General features: G+C 40.2%; 1 protein-coding gene across 1 annotated transcript in view; it reads right to left on the bottom strand.

Annotated features, from left to right (window-relative positions):
* The window catches only part of MARCO (macrophage receptor with collagenous structure), a 69009-nt gene that overhangs the window by 29203 nt on the left and 16847 nt on the right, over positions 1-22959 (bottom strand). Inside the window, exons 5-12 of the mRNA XM_069067754.1 lie at positions 21938-22027; positions 21797-21841; positions 20137-20181; positions 19522-19629; positions 1760-1858; positions 1633-1668; positions 899-997; positions 625-687 (exon numbers count right to left, since the gene is read on the bottom strand). Coding sequence (XP_068923855.1) covers positions 625-687; positions 899-997; positions 1633-1668; positions 1760-1858; positions 19522-19629; positions 20137-20181; positions 21797-21841; positions 21938-22027 — 585 coding nt within the window. The remainder of the gene's footprint in view (positions 1-624; positions 688-898; positions 998-1632; positions 1669-1759; positions 1859-19521; positions 19630-20136; positions 20182-21796; positions 21842-21937; positions 22028-22959) is intronic.

Consider the following 22959-nt stretch of genomic DNA (forward strand, 5'->3'; position numbering starts at 1 on the left):
AGCCAAAGGCTCTAGTTCTAGTCTTTCTGACAGTTGCAGTTTTCAGAGTAAGCTAGGAAATCAACAGTATGATGACATTCTCTTGGAATTTGGTTGAATCAATGCCACCCATCTCACCCCCTTATTGCAGGTGGACTGAGTTTCTGAACCTTCAAAGCTGAGGGGCTGCCCAAGAATCAGTAGTCACCAAGGCCTGACCTGAATCATTGCTGCTATTGGGAAGCTAATAATGATGGCATGGATAGGGAGGGATCAATTACTCCTATACTTCAGTGATGAGCTTCATCACTGATGAGCATCATGGTCTCAGATGTAGTGGAAGTGTGGAAGGTAATTATTATTTCTCCCATGACCCAGGCACAAATTCTGATTGTGGAACTGGAGAAAGACAATAGAATAAAGTGCTTTATGTTCATAAAAGTGCCAAAATGAGACTATACCTGAGCCTTGTGTATCCAGAAGCCTGGGTTAGGGGTGGGGAAAAGGGCCAAAGGCATAGACAGGAAAGGGATCAAGACAAAGGTAGTTTTGCTTAGCTCTGGCAAGTGGAGAGAAGATGTTGCAGTGGCCTAAGTCCCTGAATGTTCTCCCCAGGGATCTGATCTCCTGTGTTCTTTTTATTACCTGAATCTCCTTTATCTCCTTTTGCACCTGGTATTCCCATAAGTCCAGACGAGCCTGGAGGCCCTAGAGATCAAATGAAATACAGAGATGGTTAGGAGTGAGTAGAGGTGGCCTTTAAGAGTCACCATAAAAACTGAGAGATGGAGAGCAGTAGAAGGTATACTTGTTGAAGACAGGAACTGTCCGGGTTTTGATTTTGTACCTTCAGCCCCAAGCTCAGTGCCTGGCACAATGTAAGCCCTCACCAGGTGCCCATGGAGTTGAACTGAATTACCTGGTGGTCCAGGACGGCCATTTTGGCCAGGTTCTCCCTTGGCACCAGAAACTCCTGGCAAACCTGGTGTTCCAGAGATACCCTTGGCTCCAGGCTGACCTGAAAATAAATAAAGCCTTCAAGTTAGTGGTCATTTTAGTGAGGTTGTTGAATAAATTTAAGAGATACGCTTTTTGCTCTTGTCCTCAGAGGTCAAGGATTTGTCCTTCCTCACCTTTAAACTTCCCAGAACACACCTTTAAACATCTCACTTCAGAAAGCTTCAGCTGTGACTCAACTGCCCTCTAGTAAAGATATTCATGGGGATTTGTTTACTCATTTTTTAAAATCTACTGGCAGATCAAGTCCTTGTAGGACTTAGTGCTTGTTAGAGCCCATGCTTTGTATTTTGATTGCACTGTCTTCCCTTGCAAAAGAAAGATGAAAACATAATAGAGAATATCAATCAGTCAGGCCCCCTGTTTGCTTCTCAGATCCTCTAGAGGAACTAGACTTTTTAGAAACCCTAATGTCTATAGAGAGTATCTCTGGGTTAATTGTACATGGAAAACACACACACACACACACATACACACACAGATGAATGCTGAAATAGAGAGGGTTTCTCAGGTTGACCCTGAGCTGGGGTTCTGTTCAGTAATCAGGCTGCTTTGGGGTCTTGATAAATATCAGATGTTAGCAATGGTGGCTAGAATAAAGCTAATACAGACATTATTCTTTCTCCCAGCTCCTACCTGGCTCTCCTTTTGGCCCAGGGGACCCGTTCATTCCTGAAATTAACAAAAAAAAGTTTTTCAGGCAACCTTTCCTACAGAGTCACCTTAATGAAAAATGGGGGTACCTGATCATATGACATCTTACCAGCTTTGCCTGGTTCCCCAGCCATGCCCTGTAAGCCAGGTGATCCTGGATGTCCCATCATACCTATATCTCCTTTCTGGCCCACTTCCCCTTTGCTTCCTAGGAAAACAAGAAAACACAAGTTAGACTAACTCAGAGGACAATGATGACATCTGTCCTTTTATTTTTTTTGTATGTGTGTACTGTTTCTAATCCATTAATTAATTTATTCATTTTCAACCCGCATTCATGAAATACGTGCTATGTAGCCCATACCATGCTAGATTCTAGAAATAAAAAGATACAAATGAAAAGAATCTCTGTCCTCAAGGTGGTTACATTCTATTGGGGAAAGGAAGAAACAGAAAATACAGAAAGAAGTAAATATGAAATATATGCAAAGATAATACCATTAGAATCTAAGCTCCTCAAAGTCCAGGGCTATTTATTTCACTTTCATCTGTGTGTTTTGAGTGCTTAGCATGGTGCTGGGCACACAGAAGCACTTAATACAGTAATGTGTGTGTGCCTGGGTGGTGGGGAGATAGTGGGCCCTGGCAACTTGGGAAATCAGAAAAAGTCTTACATAGGAGAAGACACTTGAACTGAAGTCTAAGGAAGCCAGGGTTCTCAGCAGTGAGGAGGATGTACCCTCCAGGCCATGGGGGATGATCTACTTAAAGGCCGCCCCACACAAAATGGAATGACAAATTCAGGCAACACAGGTCATGAGTGTTTGAAAAAAAAGTATATGAATGGTGATAACATGATTTAAGTCAGGAAAAGGTAGCCTTTGTAATCATGAGAACCAGAATATGAAGGGATTCAAGAGCCAAACAGAGGAATTTATTATATTTGATCTCAGAGACAATAGGAAGCCCCTGTTACTTCTTGATTGGGGGTGACATAGTCAGATCTCTGCTTTAAGGAATAGCATTCTGGGAGTTATGTGAATAGTAGATTCAGAAAGGGAAAGAGGTAAAGGCAGAGAGCCTAATTAGGATGCTCCTGTAATAGTTCGGAGGTGATGAAGGGCTGGACTAAGGTGATAATGGCTGTTTAAGTTGGAAGGGGATGGCAATGCAAGAGAAATTGTGGAAGTACGATCAATATGATTTGACAACTTGATTTTATGGGTAAGGGAGAGTGAAATCAAGGATTATGCTAAGGTTGTAAACCTGGAGGGACCAGAACAATGTTAGTGCCCTCAATGGAGAGAGAAAAGTGAGGAAGATAGGAGGGTTTGGACTAGATACAGAAACCTGAGTGTCAGCTGCATGAGCTGATGAGATTATAAGAGAGTAATAATAATAATAATAGATTGCATTTATATAGTGATTTAAGGTTTTCAAAGTGCTTTACAAATATTTCTCATTCTCACCACAAGGTATTTGCATCCATTTTACAGATGAGGAAACTGAGGCAGGCAGAGGTTGAATAACTTGCCCAGGGTCACATAGCTAGTAAGTGCCTGAGGTGGGATTTGAACTCAGGCCTTCCCAATTCCTGGTCCAGTGCTCTATCCACTATAAGGGCATAGGGAGTGAAAATAAAAGGATAGAGCCTTGTAGTTAAGAGATGAGACATGAATGATAATTCAAGAAAGGAGAATGAGTTAAGCAAACTAAGAGAGAGAAGGGTCAGGGGAAAAAAAACAATCAGGGAGAATAGTATCCAGAAGAAGAGGGCCAAGATGAAAACTGAGAAAAGGACATGAGATTTGGAATTTAAAAGATCATCAGTAAACTTGGAAAAAACACTTTGAGTTGAATGGCATGGCCCAACATCTGACTGGATGCAAGGTGCAAGAGGAAAGGGATCTACACAACTTTTCTCTAGGTATTTGGCTGTGAAAAGGAGGAGAGGGTATAGGGTATAGCCTAAGGGGATTGTAAGGTCAATGGAAGTTTGGGATTTGTTTAGTTTTTTAAGGATGGGAGTGACTTGGACATTTTTTGTAGGCATTAGGAAAGGAGCTAATATATAGGGAGAGATGAAAATCACAAAGGAGATGTTTAGTGGTGAGCTGTTGGAGGAGAGGAGGGAGGAGCATTAGGTCAAGAGCACAAGCAGAAGGACCATTTTTTTATTAGAAATTGGAAGAAAGGATGAAAGAATGCATGTTCAATGTTACTGCCTTTGAGATATGTGACAGGTGAGGACAGGAGATTCATACTCAGTAATGATTTTTCAGTAAAGTCTAAGACTAGATGACTCACTGAGAGACATGAGGAGGGATGCTGTGGTGGACTTGAGGAGAAGAGAAGGTTCAAACCAGCAGAGATACAGGGAGTGTGATAGTCAATTAGGGAAGAGAAACTGAGGAAGGAATTAAGGATGCTGATGAACTGGGTAGCCACAGTATTTAAGAATACTAGCATATGAACTGAAGTCCCAAAACAACTATTTGTAGTCTAAGCATTGTTTACTACTACCTAAGTTCATCCCCCTCATTTTACTTAGCTCTCTGCCCCCTCCAGGTTTGGCAACTGTGACCCAGAGAGATGATGTGACTCTCCCAAGGTCACATAGTTGGTTACCAAGCTGGGACCAGACCACAAATCTCTGCTTCTGTACTCTGCATAAATAACAATAACTGACATTTAAAAGGGCTCTTTAAAATATGCAAAACATTTCATACATTATTACATTTGAATCTCACAATGACAGGTAAGTACTGAAGATATTTTCCTCATTTTGTTGTTCAATCTTCTTGACTCCATTTGTGGTTTTCTTGGCAGAGATACTGGAGTGGTTTGCTATTTCTTTCTACAACTCATTTTGCAGATGAGGGAACTGAGGCCCACAGAGTGAAGTGACTTGCCCAGGTTTACATAGCTAGTATGTGGCTGAGGCCAGATTTGAACTTAGGAAGATAAGTCTTCCTGACTCCAGGTCTGGCACTCTCTCCACTGTGTCACCTAGCTGCCCCCTCATTTTACAGATGTGAAACTTAAGACTCAGCTAATGCCAGAGATGGAGTTAGAATTCAATTCTCCTTAACTCCATGTCTAGTGCTCTATCCACTATACCATGCTATAAAAGATAAAGTCCTTGTCCTTAAAGAACCTCCAATCTATTTGGGGACCTACTACTAAATGCATGTAAAGAAGGTCACCAGCGGAGACCAGTCAACTTGATGGTGTTAAAGGATGAAGTCATTATTTGCAACTTAAATTATGGCTTCTTCATAGATGTGAAAAGTTTGATCATATCTCCTGATTATGTGAGAATGTCCAAATATCTAAGTGTTCCCAGTATAGTGAGTGGATAGAGTGCTGGACTTGGGAGCCAGGAAGGCCTAGGTTAAAATTCTGCTTCTGTGACTTATAAGCTGTATGACCCTGGAACAAATTACTTAAACTCTTTCCAGACATTCCCTATGACCCCATTCTTTTGTATGGTTTATGACAAACTAGATTCAATTTCTTTATCTGTAAAATAAGGGGGATTTGATGGCTTCTAATCCTGTGATACATAAAATGGTGATACTGATGCCTATAGTACCTACCCTACAGGGTAGTTGTAAGGCTCAAATAGACAAAGGATATAAAGAGCTTTGTAAAGGGTTATGTAAATCTCTATTATTATTCTTTGGTCCGGGTCTATGATTTCAAAGGTATGAGGAACTTCTGGTAGGAAAGCTCCACTTATTAATGAAGATCAGAAATTATTTTGTAAATTACAGACTTAGGGAGATGCCCAGAGCACTGAGGGGTTAACTGATTTGCCATTGGTCACAGAGACAGGACATGAACTTTGGTCTTCCTGACTTTGTGGCTGGCCTTCTGTTCAGATTTGATGCTGCCTCTCACAGGTCCGGACTATTCTAATTAATGCCATCATTATTAGCCTCATTGGTTACATGGTGCTTGGAATGATTTAAGTGGCTTAAGAAGTTTGAGCCTTGCAAGCCTATAAGGGTGCAGAGATTGCTACTAGGGTAAGGTCTCAATAGCGCTCCTCCACCAAATAATCCTCAAGTACAAGGTTAAACAACAACACAGAAGTTAATAAGAAGACAGAAGGGAGAGGGATGTGATAAGACAGCACATGATTCATTGCCCACATTGAGTAGCACAGGCAGGAAGTGCTATGAGTTCTAAGCAATCAGCCGTTCACCTTATGAGAAACCAGATCTTCAGGTGCAATCTGTACTCCCAAACTCATCTTAGACTCTGAATTTCTAAAATTAATTAAAAAAAAGTGAAATCTAGGGACTTCATGTACATATATCTGAAAGGATAGGAGTAAATGCAAGACTCAAAACATTCAGAGAATTTTTTAAAAAAGTAAATGGTTGTGTTTCCTTTCTATTTTCCCAGAGCACCTTGATTTCAAACTTTCCACTCATCATCATTCAAAGCTCATTTACATTAGGTCTGTCCTTTTCTCATCCCTTGCTCTCACTCATATCAATAGGAATGAGGAGGGGGTTGGGAAGCTCCCCAGCCAAGAAGATTTTTAGGCTTAATTTCAGCAACTCACTTGAAATAAGGACCCTACAGGAAGAGTGGCTACTCTCAGATGGGTTTCCCTCTTTCTTTTGAGCCACAGGTTTTGTTTGACACGGTTCAATTTTATCAATTTATAGCCTGGAAAACCCTTTAGAAACAAACGTCTGTGTAATACTTGCTACAGGTAAAATTTCATAATTATGAACTAGCTGGGAACTCCACTCTGGTTTGTCATAAAAGACTTGGTTTAAAATATTTTCCATTTATACAAATCACATTCTCATTTTTGTAAGACCTAGAGAGCAAAATGTTGATATCCAGCCTCTGTGTAGTAAAAAGGCAGGAGAAGAAGTTATCTCTGAACTCTACATGTATAAGAGCCTTTGCAGGGCAGGGGGGAGCAGGGTTCAAAGAGATTGTGTCATGCCTCAATAAGCTGCTTCATTTGGGATTTTAGGTGTGTTTTGTTCGGGGAATCCAAACCTGATTGGAGGAGAAGTTGAGGGTCATTGGTTCTATGATGGTGGAGCAAGAGAAACTGAAATGGTACAGCTCCAGTTAAACTTTCCTATCTCTGCAATGCAATAGACAATCTATCCAATTATTGAGAAGGACTCCTTACATGGACAGGGATTTAACAAATCATTGTTACTAGGTATGGCTCATTAACCAAGGAGATGGAAATTTCAAAAACAAAGCAAAACCACAACTCCATTTGATGGCCACTTCTTTACATTGGCATGGAATTTTGTCTGTATTGATATGAATTCCATCTCTTTCAAAAAAGAAATCAGAACATTAAATATGTAGAAAGGCCAGAGACAGAGAATCATAGCATGGTAGAGTTGGAAGGAAATTGACTTGGGTTATTTAGTCCATCCCTCTTATTTTGGAGATGAAGAAACCAAGGCCCCTTAGGTAGGCTGCTCTCTTATACATCCCCATATTGGCAGAAGTGAGACAGGAACCCAATTCCTCAATTGGGTTGACTCAATTCAATTAATCAGTAAACATTTATTAAGCACCTACTATGTGCAAGGCACTGTTCTAAATGCTGGGATTTGATTCCATAATAATACTATGCAAAGATTAGAAGGGAAGCAGGAAACTGGAAAAGAATTTTTACAACCAGTGTCTCTGATAAAGGCCTCATTTCTAAAATATATAGAGAAAGGCAGCTAGGTGGCGAAGTGAATAAAGCACTGGTCCTGGAGTCAAGAGGACCTGAGTTCAAATCCAGCCTCAGACACTTAATGTTTACTAGCTGTGTGACCTTGGACAAGGCACTTAACCCCAAATGTCCTACCTCCCTCCCTTAAAAAAATGGCAGAAAATAAAATATAGAGAGAACTGAGTCAAATTTATAAGAATACAAGTCATTTCCCAATTGATAAATGGTCAAAGGATACGAACAGGCAAATTTCAGATAAAGAAATTAAAGCTATCTATAGGTACATGAAAAATGCTTTAAACCACTGTTGATTAGAGAAATGCAAGTCAAAACAACTCTGAGGTGCTACATCACACCTATCAGATTGGCTAACATGACAAAACAGGAAAATGATAAATGCTGGAGAAGATGTGGGAAAATTGGAATGCTAATTCAGTATTGGTGGAGCTGTGAAGTGATTCAGCCATTCTGGAGAGCAATTTGGAACTATGCCCAAAGGGTTATAAAAGTGTGCATACCCTTTGACCCAGCAATACCACTTCTAGGACCGTATCCCAAAGAGATCATAAAAATGAGAAAAGGACCCACATGTACAAAAATACTTATAGCAGCTCTTTTTGTGGTGGCCAATAACTGGTAATAGAGGGAAGCCCATCAATTGAACAAGTAGTGATAATATGAATGTAATGGAATATTATTGTGCTATAAGAAATGATGAACAGGTAGACTTCAGAAACATCTGGAAAGACTTATATGAACTGATGCTAAGTGAAGTGAGCAGAACCAGGAGAACATTGTACACAGTAACAGCCACAGTGTGTGATGACTGACTTTGATAAACTTGGCCCTTCTCAGCAATGCAAGGATCTGGGACAGTTCCAAAGGACTTATGATGGAAAATGCTATCCACATAGACAACGGAGGGTTTGGGAGGATCAAGGTTGGGAGCTAGCTGGACAAAGGAGGGATAGGCTAGTAACAGAGGCTTATGGTCTCAGGCAAATGCCTCATCTAATAGGAAGATTCGATCAGAGTTCAAGGGGGTTCCCAGAGCCTGTACCTCATCAGTTTCAGAGTCAGAGGACAGAAGGGAATATCTAAAAGCAGTATTGAAAAGGTGGAAGGACCTGGTTACAAACTGAATGGCAAGTAATGACCTAGGACTTGGAATTCCCCACTAGATTTCCTCAAATTGAGAAAAACACAGATCTTTCATGTATTCACTGAATGACATGTTTACAAAAGGAGTTGGTTATCTGCATACATGCTTGTGTCCCAAAGTGACTTCCCCAAGTTTTCCAGATGGCAGAGTAGAAACAGGACTTCCCCACAGCTCCCGCTTCCACCTCCTCCAATTCATGTAAAAAATGACTCTAAACAAACTTTGGAACTACAGAACCCACAAAATGACAGAGAGAAGCTAACTTCCCACTGAAGACAGTCCAGTAGGCCATCAGGAAGGGGCCAGTGAAGCTCTGGGAGCCAAGCCCAGCCCCATGTGAGCCAGATGTTTTAGCCTCAGGGAGGCCACAACCAGCCACCAGCTGGAGGGACTTTAGATCACCCGAAGCTCTGGCACTTTCCAGAATTATCAACCCATAGATGCAAAGGACGAAGTGAGAGGTCAGTGCAGTGTGGACTTTGGGAACTTGAGTTCAGGAGTGTGGTCAGGCCTTTGCCCCCTGAAGGGAGAAATAGCTGAGGTATGGTGGCCACAGCCGCATGGCTGCTTCAGAGCTCCTGGCCTGTAGATTGTAGGGGGACCAAGCATCCAGTCTGAGGGGTAATTGTTCTTGCTTTAACCTGCTTGGATCTGGGTTGCTATCTAGGGTGGAGGTCCTGGGGTGTGGAACCAGTTTTCCAAAGCCTGTGGAGGCTTCAGAGAGGGCACCCAACTAATAGCTCCAGCAGCTGGAAAAACGCCAGTGATTTGGGACAAAGCTCCCATCTCTGGTAGCAGAGTTCTACTGTGGCAAAAAGCTCAAAAGTCAAGTAATTGAGTGGCAAGATGAGCAAGCAAAGGAAGCAAAGCAACCAGAGCAATTCGACATTAGACTCCTATTTTGGGGACAAAAAGGATCAAAGCGTTGAACAGGAGGAATACAATGAAGTCAGAACTCCTGCACCAAAAGCTGAAGTGGAGGAAAAATTGGGAAGAGAAATGAGAATGATGCAAAAAAAAATTATGAAATGAGAGTCAACAACCTGACTGAAGAAAATAACACCTGAAAAATAGACTAACTCAAATGGCAAAAGAGGCTCAAAAACCAATGAGGAGAAGAATGCCTCAAAAAGCCAAATTTGCCAGATGGAAAAAGAATCTCAAAACTCACTGAAGAGAATCATTCCTTCAGAATTAGATTGGAGCAAATGGAAGTAATGACTTTATGAGAAATCAAGATACTATTAAACAGATCCAAACAAATGAAAAAATAGAAGGCAATGTGAAGTATCTCGCTGAAAAAACCACTGACCTGGAAAATAGATCCAGAACATATAATTAAAAATTATTGGACTACCTGAAAGCCATGATCAAAAAAAGAACCTAGAAATCATCCTTCAAGAAATTCTCAAGGAAAATTGCCCTGATGTTTAGAACCAGAGGGTAAAATATAGGTTGAAAGAATCCACTGATCACCTCCTGAAAAAGATCCCCAAAAGAGAACTCCTAGGAATATTATAGCCAGGTTCTAGAATTCCCAGATCAAGGAGAAAATATTACAAGCAGTCAGGAAGAAACAATTTGAATATTGTGTAAACACAATCAGGATAACACAGGATGTGACAGCTTCTACACTGAGGGATTGAAGGACTTGGAATATGATATTCTGGAGTTCAAACGAGCTGGGATTAAAACCAAGAATCACCTACTCAGCAAAACTGAGTATCATGTTTCAGGGGCAAATATGGTTATTCAGTGGAATAGAGGACTTTCAAGCATTCTTGATGATAAAACCAGAGTTGAATAGAAAGTTTGACATTCAGATACAAGAAGCATGAGAAGGTAAACAGGGAAAAGAAATCATAAGGAACTAATCAAAATTGAACTATTTACATTCCTATATGGAAAAATGATAATTGTAACTTATGAAACTTTTCTCAGTATGATAATAGTTGAAGGGAACATAGGAGGGTATATGAATACATATGTGAGTGTATGTATATATGTGTACAGGTATACATAGACAGAGGGCACAGGACTAATTGAATAGGAAGGGATGATACTTAAAAGCTGAAATTAAAAAGTGAGAGAGGAATATAATGAGAGGAGATGAGGAGAGACAGAATGGGGCAAATTATCTCATATAGAAGAGGCAAGGGAAAACTTACAATGGAGGGGAAGAACAGGAAGGCAAAAGGGAATGAGTCAACCTTATTCTTATTGAATTTGGCTTAGGTAGGGAATGACATACACACTGAATAGAGTATCTCACCCTACAGGAGAGTAGAGGGGAAGGGGATGTGAGGGGGAATGATGGAAGGGAGGATAGGCACGGGGAGAGGGAAGTTGGAAGCACCCACTTTTGAAAAGGGGCAGGATAAAAGTAGAGAATAGAAGAAGTGGGCAGTGGGATTAGGAGGGAGGGAAATATAGTCAGTCTTTCACAAAATATCCACTATGGAAATGTTTTGCAAAGCTACACATGTACAACCTATATTGAATTGCCGATTTTCCCAGTAAGAGTGGGTGACAAGGGAGGAAGGGAAAGAATCTGGAATTCAAAGTTTTAAAATCAAATGTTTAATATATATACATATATTTATTATCATTTTACATGTAACTGGGAAATAAGGTATACAGGCACTGGGGCATAGAGATCTACAGTACCCTACTGGAAAGTCAGAGGGGGGATCAGGGAAGATATAGGAGAGAGCAAATTAGGGGAGGGGATATTCAGTGGGATTGCTGTTTTGGGATGGTGGTTAGGGGAAAATGGGGAGAAAATTTGTAACTCAAAATCTTGTGGAAATAAATGATATAAACTAAAAAATGAAAAAGTGAGAAAAAACCATTTAAAAAAAAGAAAAAGAAAATGCTGTCCATGTCTAGAGAAAGAATTGTAGAGTCTCAATGCAGAGTGAAGCAGACTATTTTCTTTTGTTTTGTTTTTTCTCTTTCTCATGGTTCCTTCCATTCGTTCTAGTTCTTCTATACAACATGACTGATGTGAAGATATGTTTGATAGGACTGTGTATTTGGAGCCTATATCAGATTGCATGCTGTCTTGGGGAGGGGGAAGAGGGAAAAAGGGGAGGAAATTTCAAACTTATAGAGATGAGTGTTGAAAACTAAAAATAAATAAATTAACTTAAAAATAATAATATTGTGCAACAAGGCACTGTGCCTTTATATTATAAAAAGACAGTACAAGGGCGGCTAGGTGGCACATGAGTAAAGCACCAGCCCCAGAGTCAGGAGGACCCGAGTTCGTTTCTGGCCTCAGACACTTAACATCCACACAGAGAAAAAAAACTAGCTTTGTAACCTTGGGCAAGTTACTTAACTCCAATTGCCCTCCAAAAGGCAAAAAAAAATAAAAAATAAAAAAATAAATTACTTGGGGCAGCTAGGTGGCACAGTAAGTAAGAGTGCTGGCCCTGGAGTCTGGAGGACCCCGGATTGGTTCTGTCCTCAGATACTTAACACCCACACAAAAAAACTGGCTGTGTAACCTTGGGCAAGTTACTTAACCCCAATTGCTTTAAAAAAAAAAGATAGTACAAAATAGGGATCTCCCCCACCTACCTGAGAAACTTGCAGTGAATTGAGAGTCAGGGAAAGTCAGAGAAGGCCACAGAGGCCCAAATTCCACCTTAAAGTGGGATAGAAATTATGAAAGGAGGCGATGATGTAAAAGTGTATTCCAAGTCTGGAGGGTAGATTGGAGGGTAGATGAATGCATTGAGGCAAGAGATGTAGTCCAGTTGGGAGCATAAAGTGTATAAAGGGAAGAAATGTGAAATGTCTGGAAAGGTTGGTTGGAATCAGGTTATGAAGGGTCCAGAATGTATGTAATAAGGAGCCACCTGAAAATGATTGAGGGAGGGAATGACATCATTAGACTTCTGCCTTAGGAAGATCAGACTGGTAGCCATATGAAAGATGGATTACAGACATGAGAGACTGAAGGATGGAAGCCAATTAGAAGGCTGTTATAATAGTCCAGGAAAGAGATGATGAAGGCCTAAACAGAGGGTTGGCTGTGTGAGTGGAGAGGAGATGAATGTGACAGATATGCTATTAGCATAGAAAGGCAGATGATTAAATAGAGGTATGAGGCAGAGGAAAGAGTCAAAGAAAATACCAAGTTATAAATGTGGATTACTGGGATGATGGTACCCTCAATACAAACAGGGAGTTTGGAAAAGGGGCAGGTTTAGAGAGGAAGAGGATAAGCTCTATTTTGGATGTGGCAAATTTGAGCTGTCTGAGAGACATCCAAGTTGAAATATCCATTGTGAATTTGGTGATGTGGGATTGGAATTCAGGAGACAGAGTAGGGCTAAATATTAGACTTAAGAATTACCAGTGTGGAGATAATAAAGTCAGTGCTCTATCAAGTTAGGGTCAAGTTCAGAGCTCAGCTTGAGGGGGTTGGAAGAGCAAGGGAAGAGAATAAACATTTATTGTCCCTACTATGTGCCAGGCAACCTGCTGAGGCTTTATAAATATTATTTCTTTTGATCCCCATAGCAACTCTATTACTATTCCTGTTTTACAGATGAGGAAACTGAGGCAAACAGGGTTAAGTGACTTGTCCAGGGTCATACAACTAGTAAGTCTCTGAGGCCATATTTGAACTCTGATCTTCCTGATTCCAGGCCAGTGCTCTATCCATAGCTCTACCTAACTAGATAAAATAATCTCTACGATCTTTTCTAGTTCTCAAATCTAAAGATCTGTGATTGGGAGGCCGAAGGTAGCTTAGAGATATACAGGCCATGAGATTCATACCAACTCTGAGCTTTTATCTTTTTCGCACAAGCCTCAGGGAAACCACAGGGTTAAAGTTTTTACCCTCAGGGGTGGGGAACCTGTGATCTCGAAAACACATGTGTCCCTCTAGGTCCTCAAATGTGTTCTTTTGACTGAATTCAAACTTCACAGAACAAATTCCCTTAATAAAAGGACTTATTTTGTAAAACTTGGACTCACTCAAATAGCCGCACCAAAGGACCTAGAAGGCCATATGTGGTCTCGAGACTGCAGATTCTCCACCCCTGCCCTATTTACTCCATCTTAGACCCAGGTCAATACCATTTGGAGTTTCATTTTTTCTAGAAACCGAGATTACTGGGGTGAATTGGGTAAGAGAAATCTTGTGACGATCTCTTTGGAAGGCCTCAAGGGGGCCTTCAGGAAGGGGTACCTAATTCCTGAGGAAATGAAACCATTGAACTTTCCATCACAAAAATAGCAAATTTCATTTTCCAACTTGGGCAAAAGATAAAGCAGCAAGACTTCTGACCGCAGATGTGGGGAGATGGGCAATAGCATTGTTCAGTATTCAAGGAAATGCTTCTAGGTTGGCTAGGATCCAAAAGTCAGAGGGAGGAGACCTGGAATTTAGGTTCTACCATGACTGGAAGTTCACTATCTAGCTGAATTACAACCAGGAGATCATCTAACCTCTGTTTCCTCCTGTTTCCTCAGCTGTTTAGTCTGGCCATTCTGTTCTTGATGAAACCAGCTCTTTGTGGTAACCACTTCCTTTTCTCTATGTTCACTAAGTATCTCTTTAATAATCCATTCTAGAATTCCCCCCTCTTCCTGTCCCCTCTCCCACACTTCCTCTCCCCCAGGAATTAAATGACTTTTCTCTTCCACTGTAAATATCTATATTCTCATGATCTCTCATACTACCTTTTCTTCTTTGAAGTTGAGGTCCTTAACATATACTTAATAAATGTTTAACAACCAGCTCTCTGGGGTAATACACACACACACACCACTTTTAAGATTAATCAGCATTAACCTTTTCTCCATCATTGTCTACAAAACAATAAATCAAGCCCTGATTTATAGAGTTTGCCAATTTTCCAAAGCGTAAATGCTCTTATTTATACCTCCCAAGAATGGGAACCGGTGACCCTCTGGGTCCTCAAGTGCAACCCTTTGAATACAAACCTCACAACAGATCCCCTTAATAAAAGGATTTGATCTGTAAAACTTAGACTCAGTCAAAAGGCTATACCCAAGGACCTAGAAGGTCACATGTGGCCTCAAGGCCATAGGTTCCCTACCCCTGAGCTAGACAGTGGGAGCTGGCCCTAGGACACCCCTGCCTATCCTGCTCCTTAAGTAACTAATCCTATATTGCTTTTTGATAATCCACACATAGTTTTATTGAACAGAGATCATCTAATTTTTAAAGACTTTTGTTGTTGTTATGAAGTCATTTTTTCAGTTGAGTCTGACTTTCTGTGACCCTGTTTGGGTTTTCTTGGCAGAGATACTGGAGTGGTTTTCCATTTTCTTCTCCAGCTCATTTTAGAGATGTGAAACTGAGGCAAACAGATTAAGCCACTTGCCCAGGGCCACATAGCTAGTAAATGTCTGAGGTTGAATTTGAACTCACATAGAAGAATCTTTCTAACTGCAGGCCCAACACTCTATCTATTCTCTCACCTAGTTGGGACTTTATAGCCCTCTAATTAGATTATCAGTTTTCTGAGTCTTATACTTTTTTTTTTGGTGGCCCCTATAGTAATGAGGACTAGGCCTTTTACATGATAAATGCTCAATAAAGATTTAGAAACAATGAATCTCAATTAAATATAAAGTAGCAAAATAGGTTAAAAAAAACTACATAAGATAAAGGAAAGAGAAACCAGGTTTAATAGACACTTATGACAATTCCATAAAAAATAAAAATCAAGGTTAAATATAGTAGACTTCAAGCTCAACTTGAACTAATCATGTGATATGATGAGACAAAGGAGTCAACCCCTTAATAGAAGGAACTTCCCTCAGAGGCTATCTAGTATAATAATAGAAATTTATGTAGTGCTCTAAAATATGCAAAGTACTATATATGTAGGAATATGCACATATAATTTCATTTCAATCCTACAAAAGCCCTATAAGATAGATAAGATAGGTCTCATTATACTCATTGTATAAGTGAGAAAAATCAAGGCTCAGAGAGGATAAGGTAAGTGACATCCTCGTGGTTACATGCCTGGTAAACACCAAAATCAGTAAGCAAAACCTGAAATTTCTTGACACTAAATCCATCATTCTATTCCCTGTCAAGTACATAAATTCCTTCTATAGGGGTGGCTAGGTGTCACCACCCCTGGAGTCAGGAGGACCTGAGTTCAAATCCGGCCTCAGACACTTAACACATACTGGCTGTGTGACCTTGGGCAAGTCACTTAACTGAAATTGCCCTGCCTTCCCCATTCCAAAAAGAAAATAATAATAATAATTAAACCCCTTCTATAGCAGAATTGAAACTCTTATAACCTCAGCTTTTTTAAATCTATAAAATAGGGATAATAATCTGCCATATTTCCCTTATAACATTATTATGAATCTTGAATAAGACAATGTATTAAGTTGATTTGGCAAATTTTAAGTACTATATAAATGTCAGCTATAATAATAATTTTATTATTATTCCTTATAATGTGCCAAAGTTTACTTCCTAGTTCTACTCTCCTGAGTCATACAGAATAAGTTGCATACCTTTTCTATTGGGCAGCTATGAAGATAATGCAGATTGCAATCATGTCTCCTAATTCTCCTCAAGTTAATTTTTTCTAGTTGTTTATGTGATGTGTTTTTAAGTCCACTTCACCATTCTGCTCATTTTCCTATGGATATACTCTGATTTGTTGTTGGTGGTGTTACTTTTTTGTTTTTTGAAACTATGGTGTTCAGAATTGGACACAATACTCTGTAGCAGCAAGCACCCCAAGCGTCCTCAGGGTGGCTGCCCATACAGGTTCTTAGATCTGCTTTGTTAAAGGAAAGCAACTCAAAATGGGTTAACAAGCTTACTTTAATCAGTCAGACCATATATCGTTTACCTTGTTCAGGGGAAAAAGGTCAGCACCCTGAACTTCAAAGTACACAGACAGAATTATCAAGACAGAAACAGATCTAGTAGACAGATTTCAAACTGTCCAACCATTACATCCATACCCAGTCAACATCTGGGTTTTTCAAAGCCGGGGGACCCTGGACAACAGCTTCCCAGAATACAGATCAAATCACAGAACACTTCTCAAAGTGAGCCCCCAAAACAAAACTACACATCAGGGCTTATATAGCCTTCCCCTGGCTCAGAGAATGTAACAACCTTTTGGACCCACTGGCCAATCAAAAAGTATCTACTGAAAAACAAGCCTCCCACCCCAGGCTTCAGGTGCACTTTAGCCTAGGGGCAGGGAAGATCTTCCAAATTTGCATTCCCATTACATACTCTCAATACAATCCTACCAGTACAGAGACATGTAGGTTTGCTTTTTTCTTGACCTTCTGTTCCTATTAAAGAAGCTTAGGATTTCATAAGCTTTTCTAACTTCCACATATTTTTGGATTATACTGAGTTTGCAGTCACTTTAGTACTTGAGTCTTTCTTAGATGAACTGCTATTAAACCAAGTTGTCCCATACCTCATATTTGTAAAATTAATTTCTTGAACCTGTGAATGGTAATTTATAGCCGATTGACTGGTACATTCGGGTGATTAGTCTTACAATCTCATTTTTTTCCCTCTCCATATCCCATCAGTTTCCAAGTTTTGATGTTTCTATCCCAGAAAAGGTAAATTCAAAGGGATCTCACTCAGCTTTCACTTATTGATGAATATGGAGGAATCAACTTGGCATTACTAGACCTGATTGCAATTTTGACTCTTCTACTTCCTTTGGTAAGTCACATAAGCCCTCTGGCTTTCATTTCTTCATTTGTAAAATGAGGGGATTGGGCTAGATAAACTCAAAGATCTACTCTAGCTCTCAATCTATGATCACATAATTCTATTATTACCATGGTCACCACCCTAATTCAGATGCTCTGCATTGCTTACCTACTGTGTTTCCCCGATAATAAGACCTATCCCGAAAATAAGCCCTCCCCTTACTGTGTAAGATTCCTCTAAAATAAGCCCTCCCCCGAAAATAAGCCCTATTGAGATTGCTATTGTAGTGAAGGTGATCCCCTGAGCTACACGCTACATTACGGTACCCTCTGTATGCACCATCCCCCCCCCGCCCCGGGTGAAACGCACGCCGCGCTCCGAGCTGCATCCAATTAGAGCTGCAGCAGTGAGTGTGTCATCCTGTTCTTCCCCGGTGATTTACTTATTGAATAAAGGTACATTTTTTTGTTCACATTTACCTGTTTATTAAAATTGCTGTCAATGTTCATTAAAATAAGCCCTCCCCTGAAAATAAGCCCTCTGGTGTTTTTCTGTCCAAAAAAAATAATAAGAGTGTCTTATTATCGGGGAAACACGGTAGCCTCTACTTAGTATCTCCCTAACTGGTTTTCTTGCTTAGCTTTGCACACCTATCTGCATCTATATCCATATGTATCTATCTGCCATCTATATCTATCATCTATATTTACCTATTATCATCTACCCATCATCTATCAATCTTCATCTATGAATCTATGTATTACTCTCCCTCCTTATATCTATCTATCTGTCTGTCTATTTATCTATTGCTCTATCTAGAGAATTATCCTAGAGGTAACAGGGAACTACTAAAGATTTTTGAATAGGGGAGTGGACGTGGTCTGAGTAGTGCCTTAGGAAGATATTTCAGTAGTTTTGTGGAGGATGGATCAGAAGGAGGGGAAAACTGAAATCATGTGAGATAATATAGAACATCTAAAATAGTGAAAAGCAAAAAGGAAGGGACCTTATTAGGGGAAAGAAAAGTGATGAGAGGGACTAGAAAAGAGGGAAATGAGTGAATGAATGGAAAGAGGACATTATCATAATTTAGTTGCTTTGGAAGGAGGTTATAAAGAAGTCCTCATCAGTAAAAACATTTTTTTTAAATTGACTATTCACATGAACATACACAAAAGAAAATATTAACTCTGAAATGCTGAACTCATACAAAATGAAAAAAGATCATAACTTTATTTTCAAGTGATGCTGCTGTGGAGAAATTCATGGAAAAAAATGGAAAATCCATCCAGAAGATGCATTCAAAGTAAGCCAAGACCTCCTTACCCCCATATATCTTTATCATAGGAATATGTAACAAATAGCATACATTTAATATATGCATTGGGCTTTTCAATATTGCCCTAATCTTTTTTGGTCCTAACATCTAAATAATAAAATAGTACCACAAATTGAAAAAAACTCACAGATCTCCCCCCACCCCTCATTACAACTTTTATTGGAACATTTTAGTCATTCCATTTTAATTTCCACCCATTTTCCTTCCCTCTCTTTCATTCCTCTCTTTTATCTTCTATATTTTAATAAAATCCCTTGCCCTTTGCTTTTCACAATCTATGTTAAATGTTTTAGATTATCTTACATGATTTCAATCTCCCCTTCCCTCTGATCCATACTCCATAGAACTCCTTAAATATCTTCCTAAGTCATTGGATGGACTATGTCCACTCTCCTGTTCAAAAGTATTTACTGGCTCCCTATACCCTATAGGATGATTTCCTAATATGGCATCTAAGGTCTTCCACAATCTACCTTTCTAGACTTTTTCATATTATTCCGTTTTCTACTATGTTCTAGTCATTTGGTCTCCTGTTACCAGAATTTGACATTCTATTTCTCATTTCCATGTCTTTTCCATCATTCATCTCTCCACTTGCTACCATGTACTCCATCCTCAATTTCATATCATTGAGCCCTTATCTTCCTTCTAGGCTCTGGTCATGTGTAGGATCCCCCTAGATGTCAGGATTCTTTCCCTTCTCAAATTACCTTTTCTTTTCTGTGTACATGATTTATGCATCCCCTGCTCCCTCTCCCATGCCTCAGGAAAACATACATCCTTGAGGTCTTTGACTATTTCATTTTTATTTTTCTATCCTCAATACCTGGACTGGTGTGATAAAGTAGTATCTACTTAACAAATGTTTGTTGAATTGAATTGCTACTCACAGCCTTCACACACCTTCCAGATAACAATAAAAAATCCTTTAAGAATGGACTTACCTGTGAGTCCCTGTTCTCCTTCATCTCCTTTGGCTCCAGTTTCACCTTTAGGGCCTATCAAGCCCTGGTCCCCTTTGATGCCTTTCTCACCCTGGGGTCCTGCAACACCTGGGCACAAAACATCAAATGAGCAACCTTACTATTCCTCTTGGGCTTGGGGACATAGATAAAGTGGCAGTGAGTATTCTGGGGAGCAGGAGACCATGGAACCAAGAGAGTGAACAGATTCCAAAGTGATGTCTCAGCTCATCTGATTGGTTTGATTTATTAATATTATTTACACTGGATACTTCTCTGCAGAGTAAAGTCTTCCCATGCTGGTACATGCCCTTGGCACATGTATGAAGCAGAGGAGGGTATCATTGACCATAGTAACTCTCATCCATCCTCCACACAACAAAGGTTCATCCCTGTGTTCCAGGTACTAGACATAACAGTAATAAGCTGACCAAGTTTAGGAAAAGGCCTGGGAAGAAGAAACTTAGCAAGAGAGTCAGCCTTAGTTCAATCCAGTTCCTTATCTTTTCCTAGAGCTATGCAGATTGGGCAGTAGGAATCAATGGCTTAGTCTAAGAGTTACAAGGTTATATAAATAGCCAAAAGGGAATTAATTACCAGCAGGTCCTCGTTCCCCAGGAAAACCCTTTGGTCCTTGGATGCCTAGTGAATATGAAGAAAGAAAAAATTCAGTCACTAATCTCTAATTCAGGTCATCAACAATCATTTATGGACCTTGTGTTAGATGCTGTGAGGATAGAACAATGAAAAAGGCATAGGGAAATAAAATTACCAATAAATCACAACATTCAAGAAATCTGAACAGTCATGTTTGTCCTTGATGAATCCCCCTCCTTTCTTTGTAAACCTGAGAGATGTTCCATATACCTGTTCAGTTGTTTCAGTCACGTCTGATTCTTCATGACCCCATTTGGGCTTTTCTCGGTAAAGATATTAGAGCTGTTTGCCATTTCCATGTTCCCTTTCTAGTTCTTTTTACAGATGAGCCAACTGAGGCAAACTGGGTTAAATGACTTTCTCAGGGTCTCACAGTTAGTAAGTGTCTGACATTGGATTCGAACTCAGGTCTTCCTGACTCCGGACCAAGCGCCATATCCACTGTGGCACTTACCTGCCTCTGTTGTATATGCTATCAAACACGATTAATTTGTTAATTAATTTTGCTGAACAGCTTTTTATCTTCTTTTCTTAATTTTTATTACAAGAGATGGTTTACTGGACAGCAGAGGGGAAAGAGGGATGTTTGTAATGTAAAAACAACAGTATCAACATAATAAAATAAAAGATTAACAATAAAAAATGACAAATAGTGGCAAATGAGAGTTACAGAAAATAAGTTTTATTAAGATTATCAGGGGCGGCTAGGTGGCGCAGTGAATAGAGCATTGGCCATGGAGTCAGGAGGACCTGAGTTCAAATTTGGCCTCAGACATTCAACACAAAAACTAGCCTTATGACCTTGGGCAAGTCACTTAACTCCAATTGCTCTCCCAAAAGAACTACTATAAATAAATTTCTGCATATGATTTGGGTGGCTAGGTGACACAGTGAGTAAAGCACCGGCCCTGGAGTCAGGAGGACCTTCTGTTCTGTTCAGTTCTGGCCTCAGACACTTAACATACACACACAAAAACTAGCTGTGTAACCTTGGGCAAGTTACTTAACCCCTATTGCCCTCCAAAAGGCAAAAAAAAAAAGATTATTAGTGTAGGGGCAACTAAGTGATGCAGTGAAAAGAGCACTGGCCCTGAAGTCAGGAAGACCTGAGTTCAAATCTGACCTCAGACATTTGACACTTAACTAGCTGTGTGATCTTGGGCAAGTCACTTAATCCCAATTGCCTTGCCTTCATCCCTCAAAAAAAAAATGATCAGTGTAGGGAGAGAATGTTGTGGGCCAAAAACGATGAGAGAAAGTATCATGTAAAGGTCAGATTTGGACTTATATTCGACCTTGACCAATGTGTAGGATTTGATAGGAGTGGAGAGAGCATCCTAGGTGAGTGAACAGTGTGAACCAAAGCAAAGAGGTGGGAAAACACAGGGCCTGGTGAGGAGATGATGAGTATATCAGATTGGCTGGAATAATAGCCTGAGTTGGTGCTTACATAGGGCTTTGCAGTTCTCTGGTGCTAGCTAGAATCTCAGGGAAAAAAAATCCTTTGCTCATTGTAGAAATTCATTTCAGAAAAAATGAAACTGGGTCTTCCCTAAGAGTTTATTTACATCTCTATGCAGCAGTCCCATCTCCCATTTACCTACTGCTCCTGGGTTCCCTGGTGGTCCGCTGGGTCCAGGTGGTCCTGAAAAGGAAAGTAAATTGATTGTGAAGCATGAGTCCCTTAAGAGACAATGACTTCTCCCAGCACCAGAAAGGCACAAAGCATATGGCTGCATACCTGGGATTCCATCCTTTGCAGAGAGTCCCCTTTCTCCCTTCATACCTGGCAAGCCAGGCAACCCAGCAGCACCTTTTTCCCCTCGGGGTCCTGGAGAAAAAGGAAAGACACCAATAAGAAGAAAGAATAATGGACAAAGAGCCCTGTCTTGCAACAATTCCTTGTATCAATTAAAAATGCCGGCTCTTTTTTGAGGCCAAAGCCAAATTGATGATTTCTTCTTCCACTAAACTCTGGTACCATTTGTCTCCAACTTCACTAGTTTGTCTGACTTGGACTGTGAGCTGTCTCTTCATCTCTTTATTGTTAGAAACTAATTGAGAATGAGATTGTTCCTTCTTTGTGTATCCTCAGAACCCTGAATGAAGCCTGGCATGTAGACCTTTAATCAAGTCTTCTTTATGGGTGTGTGTGTGTGTCTGGTCTTGTTACTGTTGTCAATTTTAGACAAGCTGCCATATGAGGACAAATGAGAGAAAATGGGAATCTTTACACTGGAGAAGAGAATTGTTGTAGTGGGAGAAGCACTGGACTGGAAGCTATTCACAGCACCAGGATTCAGCTTCCAGCCCTGCCACTTACTAAGTGACCTTTGTCATCTCAACCCATCTGAGTTTCCTTTGTCTCTAAAATGACTATTAGATTAGATGATCCATGATGGAGCGTAGGTCCTGTCTGACTTTGATAGTATAGGATTTCTATGCCATGATAGAGGTAGCTAGGTAACATAGTAGATAGAATACTGAACCTGGAGCCAGGAAAGGAAAAATTCAAATCTGGCTTCCGACACTCTCTGGCTGTGTTACCTTGGGCAAGTCACTTAACTTCTATTTACCTCAGTTTCCTCAACAAAATATGGATAATAATATCACCTGTACCACAGGGTTGTTGTGAGAGTTAAGTGAGATAATATTTGTAAAGTGCTCAGAACAGTGCCTGAACACACAGTAGGTGCATGGTAAATCCTCCCTCCCTCCCTCCCTCCCTCCCTCCTTCCTTCCTTCCTTCCTTCCTTCCTTCCT

Source organism: Petaurus breviceps, unplaced genomic scaffold (genome assembly GCF_028583685.1).
Source record: "Petaurus breviceps papuanus isolate PSGF00001 unplaced genomic scaffold, PetGlider_PUasm1.0 90752, whole genome shotgun sequence".
NCBI classification, from domain to species: domain Eukaryota; kingdom Metazoa; phylum Chordata; class Mammalia; order Diprotodontia; family Petauridae; genus Petaurus; species Petaurus breviceps.